Source organism: Poromitra crassiceps (assembly GCF_964638095.1).
Source record: "Poromitra crassiceps genome assembly, chromosome: 9".
Classification (NCBI taxonomy): Eukaryota; Metazoa; Chordata; class Actinopteri; order Beryciformes; family Melamphaidae; genus Poromitra; species Poromitra crassiceps.
This window is the reverse complement of record NC_139630.1, coordinates 40,511,122-40,535,900: the sequence shown is the minus strand read 5'-3', so window position 1 is coordinate 40,535,900 and position 24,779 is coordinate 40,511,122. Positions and strand designations below refer to the sequence as shown.

General features: G+C 43.2%; 1 protein-coding gene across 1 annotated transcript; it reads right to left on the bottom strand.

Annotated features, from left to right (window-relative positions):
* Positions 1-1,463: 1,463 nt before the first annotated feature.
* On the bottom strand, positions 1,464-20,782 carry fntb (farnesyltransferase, CAAX box, subunit beta). Its single transcript, XM_083643295.1, has 12 exons — positions 20,627-20,782; positions 19,724-19,788; positions 16,002-16,074; positions 14,878-14,969; positions 12,253-12,399; positions 11,850-11,933; positions 10,850-10,936; positions 10,565-10,694; positions 7,330-7,462; positions 4,758-4,869; positions 4,023-4,137; positions 1,464-1,711 (listed from the first exon to the last, which is right to left on the bottom strand). The coding sequence occupies exons 1-12, from the start codon at positions 20,723-20,725 to the stop codon at positions 1,589-1,591; spliced, it is 1,260 nt and encodes a 419-aa protein (XP_083499421.1). The 5' UTR covers positions 20,726-20,782; the 3' UTR covers positions 1,464-1,588.
* Between the last annotated feature and the right edge of the window lie 3,997 nt (positions 20,783-24,779).

Below are 24,779 nucleotides of genomic sequence, written 5' to 3'. Positions count from 1 at the left end.
AGTGACACATGCTGAAGATGTGAGAAAGAATGCGGTAGTCTTATACACTCAGCCGCGCTGGAACTATTATTAAGTAGGGGGTGATGTAAGGAATGGAATCTCAGTGTCGAAGAAAATTTGACGTTTTTTTTTCATCCATATTTAGAAGAACATTTAATTTTAAATTAACATTAGGATTATACTGTTGTGATGTCATTATTCAGTATCTTTTCCTTTTCTCACTCACTTTCATGTAAGCACCTGCTCTCCCTTTAGTTGTTTTACACTACAACAGACAGCATCACAGACATGAACACTGAACTTATTATTATGGAAAACCAGATTATGATGAAAATCAAACACTTTTGAAGAGAGAGTGTATGAAATAAGATTAGAGCTGGGAAACAGTTTTTTAATGCATTTTGTTGGTTTCAAAAATCCCATCTCTTGCCACCAGGGGGAGCTGCAGCACCCTCAGCACCCACCTTCCCGCTCCCTTGTCTGTAAGTAAGTCTGTAACTGGGCCGGCTCATCTGTAAGTAACAGTCTGTAACTGGGCCGGCTGATGGACTCATCTGTAAGTAACAGTCTGTAGCTGACGCACTTACTCTACTTTGCTCTTCAATATTTAATGATTTTCAGGGATGTTTCTTTTTTTTTACTTAATTATTTCCTTCTCTTTGACTTTGCTACTAGCTCACCAGGGTTATTTGCTGCAGTCTCCACTAGTTCACCAGGGTTATTTGCTGCAGTCTCCACTAGTTCACCAGGGTTATTTGCTGCAGTCTCCACTAGTTCACCAGGGTTATTTGCTGCAATCTCCATGCTTCCCAGTCCCCCTCCCTTTAGATCAAGTTTTTTTTTATTTCAATGGTCTTGTGTTGTTGCTCTTGGGAATGTCTTACTTCTTTGATTGAGTTGTGTGAAGCAAGATGCACTGATTTCTATCCTGGTTGATTGTACTCACCTGACTTGTTTTCCCTCTGCCAATTGGTGGAGAGATGTGACCTATTTATATGAGTGCTCTGTCATTTCCTGCTTCATTCTGAAGAAGGTCGTGAGACCGAAACATCGAAATAAATCTACTGTGGGAGACATCTTTAGCAGTGTGCGGACTCTACTTTTCATTTCACTTTATTTGTCTCCCATGGGAGAAATTTGTCTTGGAGTAAAAGACATTGACTGCCAATATAGTGCTAAGCTATTAGCAGTGAGGGCTCTACCACAGTTTGTACTGCACGCAGATTGAGAATAAAGCCATGTTTTAATATCGGCAATATGGCAAATGGCCTAAACTCAATGTTGGCGTATCCCTTTAAAGTGCTATATAAAGTGTATTAATTCTGCTTCCTGTTAGTTTGATTTACTTAGTCCAGAGAATGACCTTGACAAAGTTCAGACAAACGCAATGCTTCCTACACACAACTGTTGACCTTTATTCAGGCAACCCCGCCCCCCTACAGCCCCCGCCCCTCTGTCTGCTGAGGGTCCAACCGTCCCGCCGGGTACGGGGCTTTACCCCAACATCTAGACCTGAGCGCTGGTTGCCGGTTAGAGTCCCGTGTCCCCAGAGTTGGCCGGCTCACATGGCAACATCCCCGGTGGAGGCCTAGGACTCATGGTCGGCAGGGGCCGCTGGTCCGGAGGCCCCGGGGACAGGCAGCTGGTGAAAGTGTTGCAGGGCTTGAGCTACCTTCTCTGGGCAAATGTTGTAAACCGGATGGGTGGGTGCCTAGACGAGGGAACGAGAGGAGGAGAATCAACACAGCCGTTGGACCATAGTACGGACTTGTAATTGTTTGCTCTATTGTTATTTAGAATAATTTTCTTTGTCATAGACTAACATTCGCTGCTGTAATGACCCAGGTTCTTCACTTACAATAGACAAATCCTATCTTAACACTTTCAGTGCCACGGCCCTTGGGCAAAAGGTTGCTTGCTGTGCCACATAGGCCGCAATGCATTTTAAAACAGTCATATAATTTCTTTAATAATTACTATGTAAACACTGAACACGCACAAATAACGATGAGACTCTCTTCTATCACCTGCAAAAAAAAGTTTATTGATCCCATTTTCCGTTCTTTAGTTATGAGCCGGAGAAGATAGCTTGATTGAACGAAAAAGAGAGCTTTTTTTCTACGAGCTGAGATAATGAGCCTTTTGTGAAATTAAACATTTCAAGCACATCACTGACTCTGAAGCTAATTTTCTGATGTCTGGGTCTGTCTGGGTGAAGTGTATGCTGCTCTGCTGCTCTCCGTGCTCCCCCCCCCCCCCCCCCTCAACTGCACACGCCTCCTGGGTGTGTCTTATGTGTCTGGTGGCTCTCAGTCTCTGTTGAGTTTGCTGCGCACACACAGTGAATGGTGCGCGACATTCAGCTTTTTGGTTCCGCGTGTGTTTGTCACGGGCTGGCATGCTTCCAGTTCGGAATAATAAGTTTGATTATGTGAATGTGCTGTTGCAGCGTACATGAAGGTGCTCAGTTGTGACAGCGGATGCTGCTGCTGGGGGCACAGCTGGCGTTGTGCTCGTTTATGGAGGCACGTCGATGCATACGGACGGATGCGATGCGATTTCCTCATTTTTCCCAGTGACTATTTCTGTGTGTTTGGCTCCTTTTTCTCTGATCAGGAGAGTGCTGTCGCCACCTAATGGGTTTGTAAAATAGGTTATCGACCTCCAATAGCTACAATATTGTTAGAGGCGACGTAAGAAGCTTAGATCGACACCCCCCCGTCAAAAAAACAATTTGGAGTTATGACGCCATTTGGCGTCGCTGGCACTGTACGGTAAATTTCTAATGACGCCATATGGCGTCGCTGGCACTGAATGTGTTAATAGTACACTATATTCCCCCTGACCATGAAGACTCTCCATTTATTTCTGAGGCAGTTCTATAAAAAACAATTTAATGTGCTGACAGTGTGGTGAAACCATAAGATGATGATAAAAGTAAAACCACTAATAACTAGGGCTGGGCAATATAATTGATACGGCAATATATCGCAATATTTTATTTCCCGATACTGTATCGATATTAATTTTTTTTTTTTTTTTTTTGCAGGCCATGCCATGCCAGGCCTCTGCATCTGGTGATTCCCACCCCTAATCAATACTGTATCGATATTTCCCATATCGATGCGTTCAGTAACACTCAACACTCAGTAGTTTTGACTAAATTTGTCCACTAACTTATCAGTATAAAGTGATGTACATATTATTACACTACCTGGGTGGTACACAGTGTGTTGTATCTTTAGCTCTATTATTTAGTTTTGAGTAAATTCTGTAGAATATCGCAATATATCGCAATATGTATCGCATCGCAATATATCGTGATACAATCGTATCGTGACCCAAGTATCGTGATACGTATCGTATCGTGAGATCCTTGCCAATACCCAGCCCTACTAATAACCCTTTCAAATACTTTTTATTACCGTTTAAGGCCTTACATTTTGATAATTTAATTTGGAAATATTCTGATTCTTTAAGACCTGCAGATATTTCCTTGATTAATTGTTTAGTCATTTGGTAAAAAAAAAAAAATGGTGGAAAATGTCAATCATCTTTTCCCCCAAAGCCCAAGATGACATCCTCAAATGTCTTCTTTTGTCCTGAGAAACATTCCACTAAAGATAAACAGTTTACTGTCATAGAAGACTAAATAAACCAAAAAATATTCACATTTAAGAAGCTGGAACAAGATCATTTGAGTGTTTCCCACGATTAACAGTTTATAAAAAAATAATTGCCGATTAATTTTCTGTCAATCGACTAATCGTTTACCAGCTTTACTCTGGACACATCAGCAGTGAAGACTCGCATCATCAGACCCTGATGGGAAATTGTTGATGAACGAGGTAAGAGAAAAATAAGTGATCATGCTGGAGATGTCCTCAGTGCTCACCCTAGGTCTCAACTTTGACTCGACTTCTACTCGTCCATTTCTCTGCCCTCTCTCCCTCCCTCCATCCACCCATCCCTCTTTCTCCCTCTCTCTCTCTCTCTCTCCCCGGCCCTGCTGGGAGCCTCACCAGTCTGTTCTCCTCCTTGCCGAGGATCAGCTCATGATGTAGGTCCATGTTCCCAAAATGCTGTGCTATGGAGAGTCCGCTCAGGCAGTAACAAGTGTGGTAGAAATCTCTGGATCTACCGTACACAGGAAGACCAAAAGAAGAGGCAACACAGCTTCAGTAGTGGACCTGACCTAAATCTGTTAAAGACACACTGAGCTAAACATTCAACATTTAATCGGACCATTGATGTTGTATTTACTAGCCCAGTGGTTCTCAAAGTGGGGTCCTCCATCAAAAAGGGGGTAACTTATTTTCACTACAATACCATCCATAAGTAACAAAATGACATGTGGAGTGGGGAACAAATTTGTATTAACTGGTGGTCCATGGTCTAATTTGTGTCATTTTAGGGGTCCTTGATGTGAAAAAGTTTGAGAACCACTAGACTGTACTAGCCTTTATATTACGACATTTGGCCTTTTTGTTGTTGTATTTCATTGAATGAAAACTCTTTGGAGCTTCATCGCAAATGTAAAGCTTACAGTCCGACGATTTACAACCATTAGCAAAACCGCACAAATCACAATTTCAATGTGTGAAAGAAGGTATTGGTGCCTGTGTGTGTGTGACTGTGAGTGCATGCATGTGTGTGTGTGTCATGGCGCGTGTGTGTGTGAGTGAGAGAGAGAGAGTGTGTGTGTGTGTGTGCGTGTGTGTGTGTGTGCGTGTGTGTCCAGATGGTGCAGTACTGACTTGCCAGGTTTATCCAGAAGGCCCCCTGCTGGGTTCTGACAGCACAGGAGGATGTACTCCTGCAAGGCCTGCTGCTCAAACATCCACCTCTGCCGACTCAGCTCCGACTCCCCTGACAACCACACATCAGAACAGTCACAACACTAACGTTAACCACAGACAACCACACATCAGAACAGTCACAACACTAACGTTAACCACAGACAACCACACATCAGAACAGTCACAACACTAACGTTAACCACAGACAACCACACATCAGAACAGTCACAACACTAACGTTAACCACAGACAACCACACATCAGAACAGTCACAACACTAACATTAACCACAGACAAGCACACATCAGAACAGTCACAACACTAACGTTAACCACAGACAACCACACATCAGAACAGTCACAACACTAACGTTAACCACAGACAACCACACATCAGAACAGTCACAACACTAACGTTAACCACAGACAACCACACATCAGAACAGTCACAACACTAACGTTAACCACAGACAACCACACATCAGAACAGTCACAACACTAACGTTAACCACAGACAACCACACATCAGAACAGTCACAACACTAACGTTAATCACAGACAAGCACACATCAGAACAGTCACAACACTAACATTAACCACAGACAACCACACATCAGAACAGTCACAACACTAACGTTAACCACAGACAACCACACATCAGAACAGTCACAACACTAACATTAACCACAGACAACCACACATCAGAACAGTCACAACACTAACATTAACCACAGACAACCACACATCAGAACAGTCACAACACTAACATTAACCACAGACAACCACACATCAGAACAGTCACAACACTAACATTAACCACAGACAACCACACATCAGAACAGTCACAACACTAACGTTAACCACAGACAACCACACATCAGAACAGTCACAACACTAACGTTAACCACAGACAACCACACATCAGAACAGTCACAACACTAACGTTAACCACAGACAACCACACATCAGAACAGTCACAACACTAATGTTAACCACAGACAACCACACATCAGAACAGTCACAACACTAACGTTAACCACAGACAACCACACATCAGAACAGTCACAACACTAACGTTAACCACAGACCACACATCAGAACAGTCACAACACTAACATTAACCACAGACAACCACACATCAGAACAGTCACAACACTAACGTTAATCACAGACAAGCACACATCAGAACAGTCACAACACTAACATTAACCACAGACAACCACACATCAGAACAGTCACAACACTAACGTTAACCACAGACAACCACACATCAGAACAGTCACAACACTAACGTTAACCACAGACAACCACACATCAGAACAGTCACAACACTAATGTTAACCACAGACAACCACACATCAGAACAGTCACAACACTAATGTTAACCACAGACAACCACACATCAGAACAGTCACAACACTAACGTTAACCACAGACAACCACACATCAGAACAGTCGCAACGCCAATGTTAACCACAGACAAGCACACATCAGAACAGTCACAACGCTAACGTTAACCACAGACAAGCACACATCAGAACAGTCACAACACTAACGTTAACCACAGACAACCACACATCAGAACAGTCACAACACTAACGTTAACCACAGACAACCACACATCAGAACAGTCACAACACTAACGTTAACCACAGACAACCACACATCAGAACAGTCACAACACTAACGTTAACCACAGACAACCACACATCAGAACAGTCACAACACTAACGTTAACCACAGACAACCACACATCAGATCAGAACAGTCACAACGCTAACGTTAACCACAGACAACCACACATCAGAACAGTCACAACACTAACGTTAACCACAGACAACCACACATCAGAACAGTCACAACACTAACACTAACATTAACTACAGACAACCACACATCAGAACAGTCACACCACTAACGTTAACCACAGACAACCACACATCAGAACAGTCACAACACTAACGTTAACCACAGACAACCACACATCAGAACAGTCACAACGCTAACGTTAACCACAGACAACCACACATCAGAACAGTCACAACGCTAACGTTAACCACAGATAACCACACATCAGAACAGTCACAACACTAACATTAACCACAGACAACCACACATCAGAACAGTCACAACACTAACGTTAACCACAGACAACCACACATCAGAACAGTCACAACACTAACATTAACCACAGACAACCACACATCAGAACAGTCACAACACTAACATTAACCACAGACAACCACACATCAGAACAGTCACAACACTAACGTTAACCACAGACAACCACACATCAGAACAGTCACAACACTAACATTAACCACAGACAACCACACATCAGAACAGTCACAACACTAACATTAACCACAGACAACCACACATCAGAACAGTCACAATACTAACGTTAACCACAGACAACCACACATCAGAACAGTCACAACACTAACATTAACCACAGACAACCACACATCAGAACAGTCACAACACTAACGTTAACCACAGACAACCACACATCAGAACAGTCACAACACCTTGTTTGAAGAAGGCTCTGTGCAGCAGTGGCAGCAGCCCGGCCTGCCAGAAGGAGTAGCAGCCATCCACCAGTTTGTTACAGCGGCCCTGGAAACCTCCCTCAAAGCGCATCTGTCTGCTGACCACCCATCGCTGAGGGACAGGGGAGGAACACAGGCTTAACATCTCTCTGCTGACCACCCATCGGCTGAGGGACAGGGGAGGAACACAGGCTTAACACCAGCAACCCACTCACTAATCACACATCACTGCCTGGCTGAGGCACAGGGGAGGTTGGAATTGAACCCAGGACCTTCTTGCTGTGAGGCGAGAGTGGGAGGCAGGAACGCCACCACCTCGCCACCGTGCCCCCGCACAATTTACTTTAGGCTCAACTTCTATTTGCTGCGACCCTGCAGAGCGAGCGAGCCTAGGAATGGAGCGTGCATAGGGCACAAGATTTCTAGTTAATAATATTCGCAAAACGTTGAATTTGCAATATTGTCACTGTGGAAACCGCTAATTGGTGCCTTGTCAGTGAAGAGCAGATTGAGTAATTATGGAAGTGGGTTTTAATAGCAGCTGGAGTCTGGTCTGTCTGATGGGAGGGCAGACAGTGTCTGGCTTATTAACTCAATTCAGACATGTTCATCCAGGAGGAAGTCAGCATTCAGTCAGTAAGGAATCAGGATGAGAAGGAGTTTAAACAAGTCAGCGTTCAGTCAGTCAGGATGAGGAGGAGTTTAAACAAGTCAGCGTTCAGTCAGTCAGGATGAGGAGGAGTATAAACAAGTCAGCGTTCAGTCAGTCAGGATGAGGAGGAGTTTAAACAAGTCAGCATTCAGTCAGTCAGTCAGGAGGAGTTCAAGTCAGCATTCAGTCAGTCAGTCAGGAGGAGTTCAAGTCAGCGTTCAGTCAGTCAGTCAGTCAGGAGGAGTTCAAGTCAGGGTTCAGTCAGTCAGGATGAGGAGGAGTTTAAACAAGTCAGCGTTCAGTCAGTCAGGATGAGGAGGAGTTCAAGTCAGCGTTCAGTCAGTCAGGATTTTCTCTCCTCAATTGTACTTGGCCAATTCCCCCTGCTGCCCCGGTCGCTGCCCCACCCCCCCTGCTGATCTGGGGAGAGCCATAGACACACACATGCTTCATCCAATACATGTACAGTTGCCAGCCGCTCCTTTTCACCCAACAGCGGGGAGCTTCACTGGCAGGACGTAGCATGTGGGAGGATCACGCTATTCCCACCAGTTCAACCTTTTTTACGGAGATGCGATGCGGGAGACTGTCATGGCGGCATACCGTTTCCGCAGACAAAGAGTTTAATCAAGACCACATGCAATTAACCTAAACAAGGATGGAGTCACACACACTGAGTCTCCCACCAAGCTTGACTTGTGTAATATCAACCTAAAATGGGTCTTCACCAGACAATACCCATCTTTTTACTTGATGAAAGTTCGCTTTGGGTTGTAACATCTCCTTGTGATTTGATCAGAGCTGTGGGTTATTGCTTGGCCACTCACAGCGGGGAGCCGCCTATAAAATGGATATTGCTTTTGAACAAGGTTTCCATTCTGTCTGCTGATAGCATCTCTTCAGCTGTAAGGAGTCAAGCCAAAGATGTTACTGTGCAGCAGCGGTTATTCTGGGCATGTTTTCTTTTATGTACCGTAAATTCCGGACTATAAGACGCACCGGTCTATAAGCCGCACCTTCAAAGGTGACTATTTTTTTCTTCTATAAGCCGCACCGGTCTATAAGCCGCGGGTGTTTTGATGTTTAATTACCATATGTAAGGCTTCGTGCACAGAGGGGATTGTCGGGAAGATGGCTGTTTGGGGAAGCTCCCATTTATTAACATTTCAACAAAACAAAAGTCAGGTCACTAATCCCCAGACAAAATCACACATTGTGGTATTTTTTGTTTTTTTTACAGTGCACACAGTGTCCGCGGTGTGGTGAAAAGAGGGCAAGAGAGGAAATTAAAACAGAAGTGGATTTATAGTTAGAAAAAGTGCTAAAGAAGAGAGAATTACGTTTTTTATTTTTTTATTTTAGTTACTCACAGTACTATTGACCAGTCCAACTCAAAAGATATTCGGCAGTTTCACTTTGAGCTCTTGTTCCGCCGCTGGGCACACAGTGTCCGCGGTGTGGTGAAAAGAGGGCAAGAGAGGAAATTAAAACAGAAGTGGATTTATAGTTAGAAAGAGTGCTAAAGATAGTCCGGTCTGGTTATGACGAGTCTCGCTGGGTACAGTACGCCAAAGCGATATCCATTGACTCGATGATGCTGTTGTATGTTGCGCGTTTCTGTTGCACCAACGCGGAGAGGTCCTGCCGTACCCTCCCAGGTGAGGGGCTTCTTCCCCGCAGCCTGGAGGATGAGTTGACGGTCGGGCCAGCGGAGTAGGCAGATGAAGATGGCCCTCGGTGGCAGGCCGGGGTCTGGACGTGGCCGAGGCGCCCGGTGTGCCCTGTCCACCTCTGGTGGTTTCTCGCCTTCCTTCAGGTCCAGGATGTAACACAGGATTTTGCCACGAAAGCGTGCATGTCACCAATCTCAGCTCCTCTTTTACATTGATCAGGCGAATGTTATTTCTTTTACTCCTGCTGATTAAGTCATCAACCTGCGTGTGCAGGGTTTCGATTTTGCATTTGATCCATTTTCGGACTCACTGTGTTGTTTTTGTCCTCCAGTGCGCGGATGCGCTTTTCCTTATAAACTCTGTTCACGGTTGCCTTAGTTTCTTTAGTGAGTGAGTGGATGGACTTCTGCACGTTTTCAAACTTGTTTTCAAGCTGCTCAAAACCTCTGAGCGATGTCGGACTTAATCGATAGTGTTTCACGGAGTAAAAGTTTAGCCCAAGCGTGTATCTCCAGCCTCCAGCAGGTGAGTCATTTCCTCATTCATGGCATGATTGCTTCGTCTTTTTCTTTCTGCTTACCTGTGTTGTGTTATGTTATGTTATGTTATGTTGTTAAAAGAGGGCAAGAGAGGAAATTAAAACAGAAGTGGATTTATAGTTAGAAAGAGTGCTAAAAAAGAGAGATTTTTTTTTTTTTTTGGAAAAAATCCATAGATAAGACGCACCGTTATATAAGCCGCAGGGGGCAAAAAAGGCCAAAAAACGGGAAAAAAGCCGCGGCTTATAGTCCGGAATTTACGGTAGTCGTAATCATTCTTTTTGTTGAATCACCTAGAAATGTGCCTCTTATCAGAACACTGTGAAAATGTCATGGAACGGGTCGCTCACCAGCAAGGTTTTGAGATCCAGCATGTGTTCCTTGCCCAGGATGACGAGGGCAGCCGTGCCGCAGAAAGTGTAGCCGCCGTGGGCCTCCAGACCCGGCACTCCCCCAAGACCACCCTCCCAGTTCTGACACCTGGAGGAAACAGGGGAAAAGCCATTGCAACATATAATAAAAAGCACTGATTGGCTTCTGCTGCTGTACAGAGGAGGAGCTGAGAAAAGAGAAACAGATAGTCTGTCTAGTTAGCATAAATAACAATGAAAATGAGCCTTTTTTTGGCGCTGTACCTGAGGATCCAGCTAGGTGTGTCCTCAAATAGTTTGGGTGTGAGGATGTTTGTGAGCGATGCTACAGATGCGGCGCAGTACGCACTCCTGTGAAAGAAGACACAGGCTGATGGAGATCCACACAGAGAGACCGAGCAGACAAAGCAGAGACCTGAGTAGCACAGAGGAGGACTGTGCATCCAGACCCCCTCGAGAACTGTGCAGATAAGTCCGTTAGCAGACTGTCAAAACTTAAGTCAAAGCTAAAATGAGCGATGGGGCTAATGTAGCCTTATCAAAAGGCTTGTTTGAGATGACTAGCGTTGCCTGCTTCCTAACAGCGCCTGCTGTTCACGGGCTGTAGCACATACTGTACGTGTTTTGTGCTCTTCATGCAACGCAATTTGTCCCATCGTCCCCAGCTTGAACGCTTTCCCCCCCCGGCACAAAGAGCCTCAGGCGGTCGTTGCCTGGCTGCAATAGGCCTAAAACACACATTGTCCCACCATCTTTGCCTAAAACCACATCCCACAATGTGCTGACGTAACACAGCAACGTTACCTGTCCTAGTCGCACCATATTTTTTTTTTATACATTTGACAGTTATTTATGACGTTACGTATTAATTTATTCAAAGGAAAAAATTAAGACCTTTGTAAATGAAATGCAATACCTTGTAAACGAAATTCAATACTTTTAAGGCCTTATTTTGAGGACTTCAAATTTAATACTTTTTTAATACTTTAAGACGTCCACTCCGCAGGGACCCTGGAGAGAGGAGAGGGAGAGAGAGAGGGAGACATTTTGCGCGTGCCAAAACGGCAGGCGAGGCCACGCAGCAGCCGAGCTGCGGGCGAGGCCACGCAGCGGCATTTAATCTGCGCCACTACTATAAGGAACAACGCTGTAGATACCAAATGTATGAATATTGTCACCCCCTGCTTTGGCAATGTATGGTTTTCCCCTGTCATGACAATAAATCATCTATTGAACTGAAAAGAGTTCTCTCCTGGGCTCTTACCTGACATCCACCTCCCCTCCTACATGCATCACGAAAGACCCATCTGGCTGCTTCACCGACCATAGGAAGTCTAACAGCTTCTCCCTGGGGAAGGCCAACAGCGGAAGTGAGGGGAGGGGTGGGGGGACAGGAGGAGGAGAGGCAGAAGAGGGAACATCTCCAGAGTCTAAATTTTAAAAGGTCTAATATCACAACTAAAGAAGTGGTTAGCGTGGCTGGACCTGTGATAAAATGTGGAAAAATTAACAGAAAAAGACCCTGATCAAAAAGAGAACAAGCTGTTTGCCTGTCTGTAGCCTGCTTCAACAGGGTGTGTGATGTCATGTGTTGACGTCATACCACGAGGTATGATAATATTTGGTGTAGTATATTGCAGGGTAAAATGGCGCCAGTGTGACTGTACCTATCTATGACGTTATAGGCCTCCTCTGTGCCAATGATACAGAGGGCGTTGACGGCAGCGTAGGTGGGTGCTAGGTGGGCGTGCTGAGCCGGTCCCCCGCAGAAACCCCCCGTCGAGCTCTGGCAGTGTGCCAGGAACTGACACACACTGAGGAGGGGACAGACAGCAAGAGGGAGACAACTTTACACAGCTTATTGGGTACAAGTGAAGGTAAAAGCAGTGAGCTCTGAGCTCCATGTAATATGTGACTAAACTAGCGATAATTAGCTGTCAACAATGCTGCAGTAGTGAAATAGCTGTCAGCCTCATTAGCTTATGGTTAATGCTGCATTCAGCGATGTTTTTGTGTTAAAATAAGTGTTAAATGGCTAGTTTTTCAGGGCAGAGCCCAGCAGAGTGTCAGAGCAGTATTTTGCAGTATTTGAGGTCAGAGCCCAGCAGAGTGTCAGATCAGTATTTTGTAGTATTTCAGGGTAGAGCCCAGCAGAGTGTCAGATCAGTATTTTGTAGTATTTCAGGGCAGAGCCCAGCAGAGTGTCAGATCAGTATTTTGTAGTATTTCAGGGCAGAGCCCAGCAGAGTGTCAGAGCAGTATTTTGTAGTATTTCAGGGCAGAGCCCAGCAGAGTGTCAGATCAGTATTTTGTAGTATTTCAGGGCAGAGCCCAGCAGAGTGTCAGAGCAGTATTTTGTAGTATTTCAGGGCAGAGCCCAGCAGAGTGTCTGAGCAGTATTTTGCAGTATTTCAGGGCAGAGCCCAGCAGAGTGTCTGAGCAGTATTTTGCAGTATTTGAGGTCAGAGCCCAGCAGAGTGTGAGGCGAGTGGAGCACCAGCGGGCTGACGTGGCACAGAGCACAGACCATCTGAACCACAGCTTCCTGCCGCTCCTCCAGCCCTCCCCTCCATGCTTCAGTCTGCTGCCCTGGTTTGAAGCCTTTGCAAATGTACCCTTAAAAGGAGAATTTCTGTATTTTTCAACCTGGACCCTTTTTTTGGTATAACTAATGTGAACAGAAATCGTTGAAATTGGTGCAGTTACAGTGACCTAAATCACTTCAGTTGGCAACCGCTTTTCCCACATGCAGCTACTGCACTAAATGAGCTTGTTTTTACCACTGACAGGATCAGATTATCATGACATTATTATAGAGATATAATTTTCCTTACGCTTGATCCAAGTCTCATGAGAGTTGCGTCGTTTGCCGGAAGTCAGCTGTGGAGGGGCGGAAAGCTGCAGCATGGGAGCTGCCATGTTTGTTTGGGGTAACAGATAGCGGAGCTGAATGATTTTATAAGTTATGGCTGAATATTTATCTGATTTTGAGAATATGGACGATGCATTTGAATTTGATGGCCGCCCCCTATTTAACTAACTATTATTATAACTATTTAACAGACTAACATTATACGGCTTACAAACTGAAGAGCCGGCACAATGGGAGCTTTCATCTCTACCAATGTGACGGACAGCATAGAGAGAGAGAGGCTGAACATGCTGCTGCAAGGTAAATACAGTGTTCATTTTCTCTCTCAACCTGAGCAACAACCTGAGCCTGTGTGTCCGTTGCAAAAACAAGCTTGTTTATTGGACGGATGTGCAGGCTGCCAAGGCAGGAGGGGCATGTGGGAAAAGCGGCTGCCAAATGAAGAGATCTTGGTCAATACAGCACCAATTTAAAAAAGAATCTGCTCAGATGACTCATTATACATAAACAAACATGAAAATAGGGCCCAGGTTGAAAAATACTGTAATTCTCCTTTAACCCCCGGCCGCCACAGAGAGAAGTCACATGTCTGTGAGGAGGACTGCCATTCGCCAGTTGAGTCGGAAGGGGAATTAAATCTGATCAACCCACGGCGCCGATACTGATCGGAGAACGGTGCACATTCCAAGGGACAGAGAAAGCACTCTACTGAGGGCTGCATTTTTATACACGCTTGAACAGAGCCTGAGTGTGAGTGTGTGTGTGTGTGTGTGCGCCTCATGCTGGGGCTGGGCAGTGCCAGCCGGTGGGTTGGCATGCCTCACAGTAATAATGAGTGAGAAGGCAGAAGCTATTGGCAGTGGGTTGGCAGCCTGGCATGGCTACTTGCTATGGTGCTAAGAGTATTACTCTCCAGTGACGATCATTTAATCAAATGAGCAACATTTTGGTAGCAATAACATAGCACTGTTTGAAATTGGGCCTGCAAAAATATGGTAAATTGTTTTTTAAAATGCAACATATTATTATATTGTACATATATTTTCCTACTTGGCATTTTGTTGCTGTTGCATTGGACTAGTAATAATTACCGGTAGCCTTCTAGGTGTTGCGGAAATAAGCCAGTGTCAGTGTAGCTGCTGCAATTAGACTATCAACATTTTAGCAGTGCAGTAGGGCTGTTGGAACGAATTTCGAGATTCGAATACAATTCGATTTGAATAAACATTAAGAAAAATTCAATTCTTTTTTTTTATCTTTTTTTATACTGCGAATCTTGTTCGTCTCGCCTTGGCCAACCAACGTGTGAAAACATATGTTCTGTGGTAGCTTTCTATTAGCAAACTAGCAGTAGCGTGTGTCTGTGAATCTGTGTCAGTGTGTGTGTATCTCTGAGTGAGTGAGTGAGTGAGTGACTCACTCTGAGGCGACAGCAGCAGGAATGGGCTCCTCTAGTAACTCCAGACTGTGAAGAATCCAGTAGCAAAGCCATGGTCTGCTGGCATCTAGACACTGCGCGCGCACACACACACACACACACACACACACGCACGCACGCACGTACACACACACACACACACACACACACACACACACACACACACACACACACACACACACACACACACACACACACACACACACACACAAGTGTGTCACATGATCAGATGGGCATCAGATGACCAATTATAGATATGAGTGTGAAGGCTGCTAGCGGTCAATGAGAGACAGAGAGGGGACAACAGGCATGATAAAGCACCACACTAGGTCTGTATTCTGGATGGTCGGTTGATACATGATGGTGTTTTGGTTTTTACAATAATAATAATACTGTGATGACTTTTCTGCAGTTTCTGTTACATAACATCATGATGTGGCTTCCAATTTCCATTGCAAACTCTTTGCAACACTGCAATGCAGCACATCCCCACTAATTTCACTGGTATTTTCTTTTAAAGTAACCTACCCTCTCTCTCTCTTTTGTTTTTTTTACAAAGGATCTGATGCAACTATGTGTAATCTCAATTTAGGTAGAAACCTGGTCTGGAGGTAAGGACTGAATTGTGTGTGTGTCATTAGTGTTGCCATATGGTCACCGCCCACCACAGATGTTTCAGAGTAGAGCTGCAATGATTGATTAGTAGATTAAATGCTTAGTTGATCGACAGAAATTTAATCTACAAGTATTTTTTTTTTATAATCGAAAGAATCGATTATAATCGGGGGGGGGGGGGGGATACTAAAATTCTCTTGTTCCAGCTTCTTAAATGTGAATATTTTCTGTTTTCTTTAGTCTTCTATGACAGTAAACTGATTATCTGTTTTGTGGACTGTTGGTCAGGACAAAAGAAGACATTTGAGGATGTCATCTTGGGCTTTGGCGGAAAGGTGATTTTTTTTCACCAATTTGTGACATTTTATAAAGCAAACAACTTATTCGATTAGTGGAGAAAATAATCGACAGATTAATCGGTAATGAAAATAATCGTTAGTTGCAGCCCTATCAGTAAGTGCTTATTGTTTACTGGAAATGTAGCACTGTACCTCATATGCATCTGAGAGATGACGTAAGCCCTTCTTGAGATACTGGTAGTGGTGTTCCCGCAACAAAGTTGGCCTGGGGAGACAAAACACAGGACACCGGGATCAAATCAAAATAGGTAGCAGCTAGAATATAATAGAAAATGTCTTGGGGGAACATAATACTTTGAACGGACACGTGAAACAGAGGTGATAGGAGGTTAAGTTAAAGCCCCATTCAGTAAGATTTCCAACTGCGCCCTCTGCGTGCATTAGTATCGATAACGATATCGCCGTTCAAAGTCAACAAAACACAGCGCCAGAAGCTCTATGTACATGTTGTGACATCGGGTACTCACCACGTGATGAAATAATAATCCATAGTTCCGTGAAACATAATTTTCGTAGCAAATCCGAATCGAGTTACTTCCTCGTTTTCATGAACACAGCGCTTACGCTGTACAGCGCATGCTTTTCTTTTTTCTATGTTATTGACACGGGACGCTGACAGCAAACTGCTTAGTCCCAGTGCTGGCCAATGGAGGGCGGTGTGGGATAAATAAAGACGAGGGTCTCCCTATTAAAAGTCAATCTACCATGTCCTGTGACTAAATAGCTGTTATATTACAGTAAAAAATGTCAAAAATCTTACTGATTGGGGCTTTAACTCGTATGGAAGAACACTTTTGTAGTAGCTTCATGAGGTCACACTCCAGTGAGCTTCAGTCAGGTTGTACATACAGGAGCGTGACCCCTTTGACCTTGCATTTGTTTTTCCCCAGCTTTCCAGAGCTACTATGAGGAACAGCATGGATTGTGCTGAGAAAGAACTCTACCAATCAACATCATCATTGGTAAGTAGCAAATAGGGCTAGACTTTAAAAAATGTGAACTATCCCTTTAACACTTTCAGTGCCACGGCCCTTGGGCAAAAGGTTGCTTGCTGTGCCACATAGGCCGCAATGCATTTTAAAACAGTCATATAATTTCTTTAATAATTACTATGTAAACACTGAACACGCACAAATAACGATGAGACTCTCTTCTATCACCTGCAAAAAAAAGTTTATTGATCCCATTTTCCGTTCTTTAGTTATGAGCCGGAGAAGATAGCTTGATCGAACGAAAAACAGAGCTTTTTTTCTACGAGCTGAGATAATGAGCCTTTTGTGAAATTAAACATTTCAAGCACATCACTGACTCTGAAGCTAATTTTCTGATGTAGTCACACCTCAAAAATAATTTCCTTCAATAAAACAGTGAAGGCAAGGGAATTTTGTTTGGAAGAATAATATTTTTAGCTGAAACCAGCAGCGCTGGCGCCTGCATGCGCTGCTGGTTGCAGCTTCTTGCTGATCTTTTGCTGCTGGTGGGCATCGGATATTCTGGCTTGCGTTTGCCAACCCTGTCCTGCTGTCTGGGTCTGTGTTGTGTACTTGGCTCTGCGTGCCCACCTCCCCCCCTCCTCCTCCCCCCCCCCCCCCCCCCCCCCGTTGTGGGCGGAGTGTCTCTCTGCTCTGCTGTTTTCTCGTTTTCTCTGCCTGTGCTCAGCACTGAAAAAGTCAGCTAGATCCTGCTTTTTTACAGCCGCGTGTACCAGCTCCCATGCTTCGAGTTGAGAATAATAACAAATCCACGGCTGATCATGTGTTGCAGCGGACACGGAGGCTGTTGCAGCGGACATCGAGGTGCCCAATTGTGATAGCAGATTGGCTGCTGCAGGGGCACAGCTAAACGTTGCTTCAATGAAGCCGCTGCATACGGACGGATGCGATGCGATTTCCTTCCCCCCAATGACTTCTTCTGTGTGTTTCACTCCACGTTCTCTCATCTGGAGAGCGCTGTCGCCACCTAAGGGTTCTGTAAAATAGGTTAGACACATTCAATACCTCTGAATATTGTAAGAGGCGATGTAAGAGGCATAGATCGACACCCCCCCGTCAAAAAAAAAAATCGAGTTATGACGCCATTTGGCGTCGCTGGCACTGTACGGTAAATTTCTAATGACGCCATATGGCGTCGCTGGCACTGAATGTGTTAAAAGACTAGAACAGCCACTGCGATCATTTTGATCTTTTTGAAATGTATATGTGCAATAACTGTTGAATTAAAAAAATACAATGCTGGTGGTACCTGACTTGTGTTGTGTTTGTATTTTAATTTAAAATCGTTTTTATGTTAACTACAAAAAGGCAAAGAGAATATGATCTTCTTTATTTCTTTTTTTTTTTAACCTAGAATAGCAATAGGCGGTCATTTTGTCTACTTTTTGGTCTACTAGACCTATTTTTAGTCTATCTTTTCACATTTTGCTGTTGTTTTGTCTTTTTAAAAGATGTCTTAACACAATAAATGCATTAATCTCTCAATTGGGTATTTATCATTCATGAGAGCTCCATGAGTTTGGAATCTAGATCAAAATTACCACCCATTCTTTCTCTTCTCTTATTCTGGCCCTTCTAGTGTTAACCACCAGAGGGCAGGACAGGACGGTCCATCCACCTCTGTTGTGCTTATGAGGCAGGGATTCAACTTGGTGAGGACAGACTACAGACTAGTGTGCAAGACAACAAAACCTATCTCATAACGCTGTTTCTGGTAGTTTACTATTAATCTACGGCTATGTTGCTAGGCTAGGGCTAGCCTGCCCTGGCTGTAGTGTGCTGTTGTGATCAGTTTCCCTGGTTTCCTGCTTGTGTCAATCAAGGAAGCCACGCCCCAAAAGTTAGTCTTATTTATCACCTCTTTTACTCAAAATGGTGCCATAATTTAGAAAACAGAGCCCATGAGAGCATGAAAAAGATTTGAATTGTTGATTCAGACCATAAACTCATTTGGAAAGTGTTTATTTAAGACACAGACCGAGAGAGAAGTCGGCTCATTTTTTCATAGAGACCAAAGGGCATGACGTCACTTCCGGACCATCACGTGGCGCCCCCCTGCCTGGCCATTCGAGAGAATGCAATTTCCGCAATTGCTTCATAAATTCACCACAAGTTATGTCCACTGACGTTCAGGTCTGAGCCATTGCTGTGGAAATGGACGAGTCAAGTCAACCCATTAACGGAAGACTGATGACAACTGATGGCAGGGGCAAAGTGTGTGTACCGACACGCGCAGTTTAACAGCCCGTCACACATGGCCGCTGGCTGCAGCCATCTCCACGGGCAAACAGCGGGCGTTTATGATGAAATAACAGCCGCTGACAATGAGTGGGGTTCATGGAAATGGGCAATAATGGTGGGAAATGTGTGTAGCGTTGTGAGAATACTACGAAGAGATGGCCATTATTAAGATAGAACAATAACCGAATACTCGACCGATCTGTCGCCTTGGCTTTGCAAGTGCATATTTTCTGGACTGAAATTTTGTATGCTGTGTGATATATATATATATATACACACATATACACACACACACACACACAGCAAGTTGATTTTCTTTCTCCTTTATACAAAGAAGAAAATCTCTATTCATCGAAGGCTCCGCTGCATATAGTCTTATAGGATTGTCTGGTTCTGTGGACGCTGTCATTTTACCATTTTAAAACCTAACTACACATAGCATTAGCCTATGCTAGGTAGGGGAACCAGAGCCAAAGTTGACCACAGTGGACTTGAGGCTGAAGGTAACCAGTGTCTGTGTCATCTTCTCGTTTGCTTTTTCTGGGACTTGTGTGGCCTAAAAAAATCTTCATGAGCTGCAGCACAAACATATCTAGAGCATTCTGAACAGCGGATACTTACTGTGGAACGCTGTGTATTTGCTTGTAAACACTGCAGACTTCTTTAATGGTGCGTTCAACTTTTTTCTAGTTGAAAAGAATGACAGGAAAGAGAGGAGTAAACGGAAAGGCCATATCAGACAAAGACAGGACAGTGGTGGGCTAATAACATGTCAGCAAACACTACAAACAACAGCCTTTGACGAACTAGTCATTATCAGTAGAATGCCATGCTAATTTATGACAGAGTGCACACTTTATGGAATCTGAGCGAGCCTGTTTGTTTTTATTATGCTTAGATCATGGATATCAACGTACAAGGTTCACTTTAGCTGTGTTTAGTCATGTTTTAAGACCTTTGCTCTTTTAGATGATATACAGTATAATATATTGTGTGTGTGTGTGTGTGTGTGTGTGTGTGTGTGTGTGTGTGTGTGTGTGTGTGTATGTACATATATATATATGAAATGAAGAAGTTTCAGGTGGCAACATTTCGCAAAATGAATGGAATCATACATATCTCACTAGACGATTACTGTTAACGTTAGCACTATTGTGAAAACCTGGAGGCTAACGTTATTGTTTACGATCTCTCAGGATCGCTGATGATGGATCTCGTAAGGAGGCTCCTTAGCCAATTCAAACGTAATCTTATTACGGTACATAGCCAAAGCTCAAGCTTGCTAGGCTGGCTAACGCACTGCGAGCTAACGCCAATTCATTGCTCTTCTTACTAATATCCAGGTTGGCTGACATTGTATTTGCTAAATTCATATCATTGTGACAGTTGGGTTTGTTGTTTCACACATGTCCAGACGCGTCAGAGCTGCCAGTCTATCGCAGCTACAGTATTAGCAACATTAGCATTAGCCACATTGGCTAACGAAGCTCATCTCTGCCTCGGCTAATCTCTGCCTCGGCTCACCTGCTCCACTGAAGTCACCGTTTCCAAGCCGTCGTCTGTGAAGCGTTCTGCGGAGTGATTTTCCCTGAAGCACCGAAGAGGCGGAACAATCTCCATCATGCAGACAGGTCCTGCTCTTTGTTGTGATGCTGTGGCTGAGATTTCAGCTCACTTTCACCTGACTCTGCCCACTTCCTGCTGTCTGGTGGTAGAGTGGGCGGAGACTACGGCGACTGGGAAGGAATCCCCCGCTTAATTTCCATTGTGTACAAACCAGTGGTACAGGTACAACAGCATGGCTTTGAAAATCCTGGGCTAGGGCTTTTTTGTAAAGCATAGCCCACTCTTATACGCTACTTAAAAGTTTCATTGCAGTTTTATTTTGCATGACTTTAAGGGCTCTTATAAAGACTGTCTCAGACTGACCATTCACTGTTCTTTTGTGTGCGAGTACATTGAGAGCTAATGCGAACCGGAGCCAATTTCCTTGTATGTGCACATTGGCCAATAAAGCTGTTCTGATTCTGATTCTGAAGAATCTCCAAATCAGCGGGATGTTTACATTTACTTCCGGGTACCCCTGGGTCCACACATTATAATGGCGGTGAACGGCACAAACTGACGTGTTGAAGACAAAAACAGACAAAGAAGACAAAAATGGTTCGTCCGTGTTGTGTTGTTGTTTAATATCATTCATAACAACACTTTCACTAACGTTAGTGGAGACCAGACTAGCTAATTTACCTGTTGGACCAGACCAGAGTAGACTTGACGCTAAATTAAATTAACGTGGCATCGGTAGCTCTGTCTGTAACGTTAATGAGTCTGCAAAAAAACAGCGAGTTTGACAGACAAACACACGTTATTAGCTAGCTAACACTACATAAAACAAACACAGAAGAAAGGCTAGATACGTCGGACAAGCATGTTTACCAACCGTTTAACCATTTAAATTGAAAGTAGTCGGCCGAAAACAACGAGAGGGTTTGACAGCATTTATTTGACAACACGCACATTTAAACCGATTTAAACCTGCCGCCTTCCCCAAGTGGTACCCGGAAGTAAATTTGTTTACATGGTGACGTCACGTAAACAAATTTACTTCCGGGTACCACTTGGGGAAGGCGGCAGGTTTAAATGTGCGTGTTGTCAAATAAATGCTGTCAAACCCTCTCGTTGTTTTCGGCCGACTACTTTCAATTTAAATGGTTAAACGGTTGGTAAACATGCTTGTCCGACGTATCTAGCCTTTCTTCTGTGTTTGTTTTATGTAGTGTTAGCTACGGTGGCCCTGAAGTGCAAAACAACGACATTAACCAAAACACAACCACATTAACCAAAACACAACACATTAACCAAAGCACAACCACATTAACCACAACACAACACATTAACCACAACACAACACATTAACCACAACACAACACAACACATTAACCACAACACAACACATTAACCAAAACACAACACATTAACCAAAGCACAACCACATTAACCACAACACAACACATTAACCACAACACAACACATTAACCACAACACAACACATTAACCACAACACAACACATTAACCACAACACAACACATTAACCACAACACAACACATTAACCACAACACAACACATTAACCAAAACACAACCACATTAACCAAAACACAACCACATTAACCAAAACACAACGACATTAACCAAACCACAACGACATTAACCAAACTTTTTATTTTTTTCTTAAACCAATTTTTTTTTTTTTTTTTTTTACCAAACTTTTTTTTTTTTAACCCAACTTTTTTTTTTTTTTTTTTTTTTACCAATTGTTTTTTTTTTTTTAACCAAACTTTTTTTTTAACTTTTTTTTTTTACTTTTTTTTTTTTTTTTTTACAATCGATTTAGACTTTTCATTTAAAACTGTAAGGCAATCATCACAAGTGTATACAACTTCGACAAGCATGAACAGACACATGGCAGCACATTCACACAATACAGGACAGACAGGGGGAAACACAAAAATAAAAAAATTAAAATACAATTTAAAATAAAAAAACCATAAGATGGCTAGAGACTTATTAAAGATAAATAGAGGTCTTTGGCAAAATTCAATTTAATTAATTTCAGGGACTTCATGTAGAGTTGGGTTTCATTAAAGTAGCAGGTAAAGATGGGTGGAGTTTTGATAAATTTGGCCTTATGAATAAAGAATTTAGTAAGAGTAGTAACACATTGATCATTAGGTCCAATTTTTTGTCTTGTTTATTTGCCTATTTGTTTCCTACTGCTCATGTCGTCCTAGCAGGAGCTCATTTAGAGGCAACGCTGGTAGCTAGAGGGGCTCTCTGGCTCCCATTATTAGTGAACGTGGGTTAGTGCCGGCCCATAGTTTGGAGTGGTCCTGTTTAAATTGTGTGCAGTGGTTTGCTGTGCTCCTTGTTGATGGCCCTACATTTTTATACTGTTCTATAGTGTGCAGTGGGTTGCCGTGCTTTTTACTGTGTGCAGTGTTCTGATAGGCTGTGCCATCCTGATCCACGTGCAGTACTGGCTATTGGGAGGAAGGGGGGCCGCTGGGCTTACTGGGAGTTGACCTCTGGGTGGGGACTTTTGCTGGGGTGTTTTAATGAATTAGTGTCTTAATAAAATCTATATGATTGTACCGTTATCTGTTTCCAGTTGCATTCTCTTCATCTGACACCGGACCAGACCGGGAAAAAAAAGGTGGTGGCAGCATTACGCTATCTTTACAAACTTAACAAACCAGGTTTATTACAATAGTATTGTTTTTGGTGTAATATTAGAAGACAAAAAATTGGACCTAATGATCAATGTGTTACTAATCTTAGCTAAATTCTTTATTCATAAGGCCAAATTTATCAAAACTCCACCCATCTTTACCTGCTACTTTAATGAAACCCAACTCTACATGAAGTCCCTGAAATTAATTAAATCGAATTTTGCCAAAGACCTCTATTTATCTTTAATAAGTCTCTAGCCATCTTATGTTTTTTTTATTTTAAATTGTATTTTAATTTTTTTATTTTTGTGTTTCCCCCTGTCTGTCCTGTATTATGTGTGAATGTGCTGCCATGTGTCTGTTCATGCTTGTCGAAGTTGTATACACTTGTGATGATTGCCTTACAGTTGTAAATGAACAGTCTAAATAAATTGTAAAAAAAAAAAAAAAAAAAGTAAAAAAAAAAGTAAAAAAAAAAAAGTTTGGTTAAAAAAAAAAGAAAAATGGTAAAAAAAAAAAAAAAAAAAAAGTTGGGTAAAAAAAAAGTTTGGTTAAAAAAAAAAAAAAAAAGTTTGGTTAATGTCGTGGTTTGGTTAATGTGGTTGTGTTTTGGTTAATGTGGTTGTGTTTTGGTTAATGTGTTGTGTTGTGGTTAATGTGTTGTGTTGTGGTTAATGTGTTGTGTTGTGGTTAATGTGTTGTGTTGTGGTTAATGTGTTGTGTTGTGGTTAATGTGGTTGTGCTTTGGTTAATGTGTTGTGTTTTGGTTAATGTGTTGTGTTGTGGTTAATGTGTTGTGTTGTGGTTAATGTGTTGTGTTGTGGTTAATGTGTTGTGTTGTGGTTAATGTGTTGTGTTGTGGTTAATGTGTTGTGTTGTGGTTAATGTGGTTGTGCTTTGGTTAATGTGTTGTGTTTTGGTTAATGTGGTTGTGTTTTGGTTAATGTTGTTGTTTTGCACTTCAGGGCCACCGTAGTTAGCTAGCTAATAACGTTTGTTTGTCTGTCAAACTCGCTGTTTTGCAGACTCGTTAACATAGAAGAGCCTGGTGACGCGAGGTTACGTTAACGTTACAAACAGAGCTACTGACGCCAGTTAATTTAATTTAGCGTCAAGTCTACTCTGGTCTGGTCTACCTCGCGTCACCAGGCTCTTCTCGGCGAGAAAGAGCCTGGCTCCCGCCCACAATTGATTTTGTCACCCTACTGGTTCCCGCCTAGAGCCCGCCCTAGACCGGATGGCAGCGTTTCTAGCTCGTCAACTTTCACGTTAACTTGACAATTTGACCCAAGTATCAGAATCCTCTTTCACCGTTTTGACCGGTGTGTCAGGCGGTGGTGGCGGAGATGCCATATTGCATAAACGTTTTGTTTTATGTAACGCTAGCTTTGTTTTGATCAGACTCTAGTTTAGGTAACATCACCGCGTCAAGCTAACGGCAACAAAGA

Coding starts and splice junctions, on each gene's coding strand:
- fntb (XM_083643295.1), bottom strand. CDS start 20,725: ATGATGGAGATTGTTCCGCCTCTTCGGTGCTTCAGGGAAAATCACTCC. Junction 14,970..16,001: donor ATCTCTCAGATGCATATGAG/GTACAGTGCTAC, acceptor GTGCGCGCGCAG/TGTCTAGATGCCAGCAGACC. Junction 4,138..4,757: donor CTTCTGGATAAACCTGGCAA/GTCAGTACTGCA, acceptor TGTGTACGGTAG/ATCCAGAGATTTCTACCACA.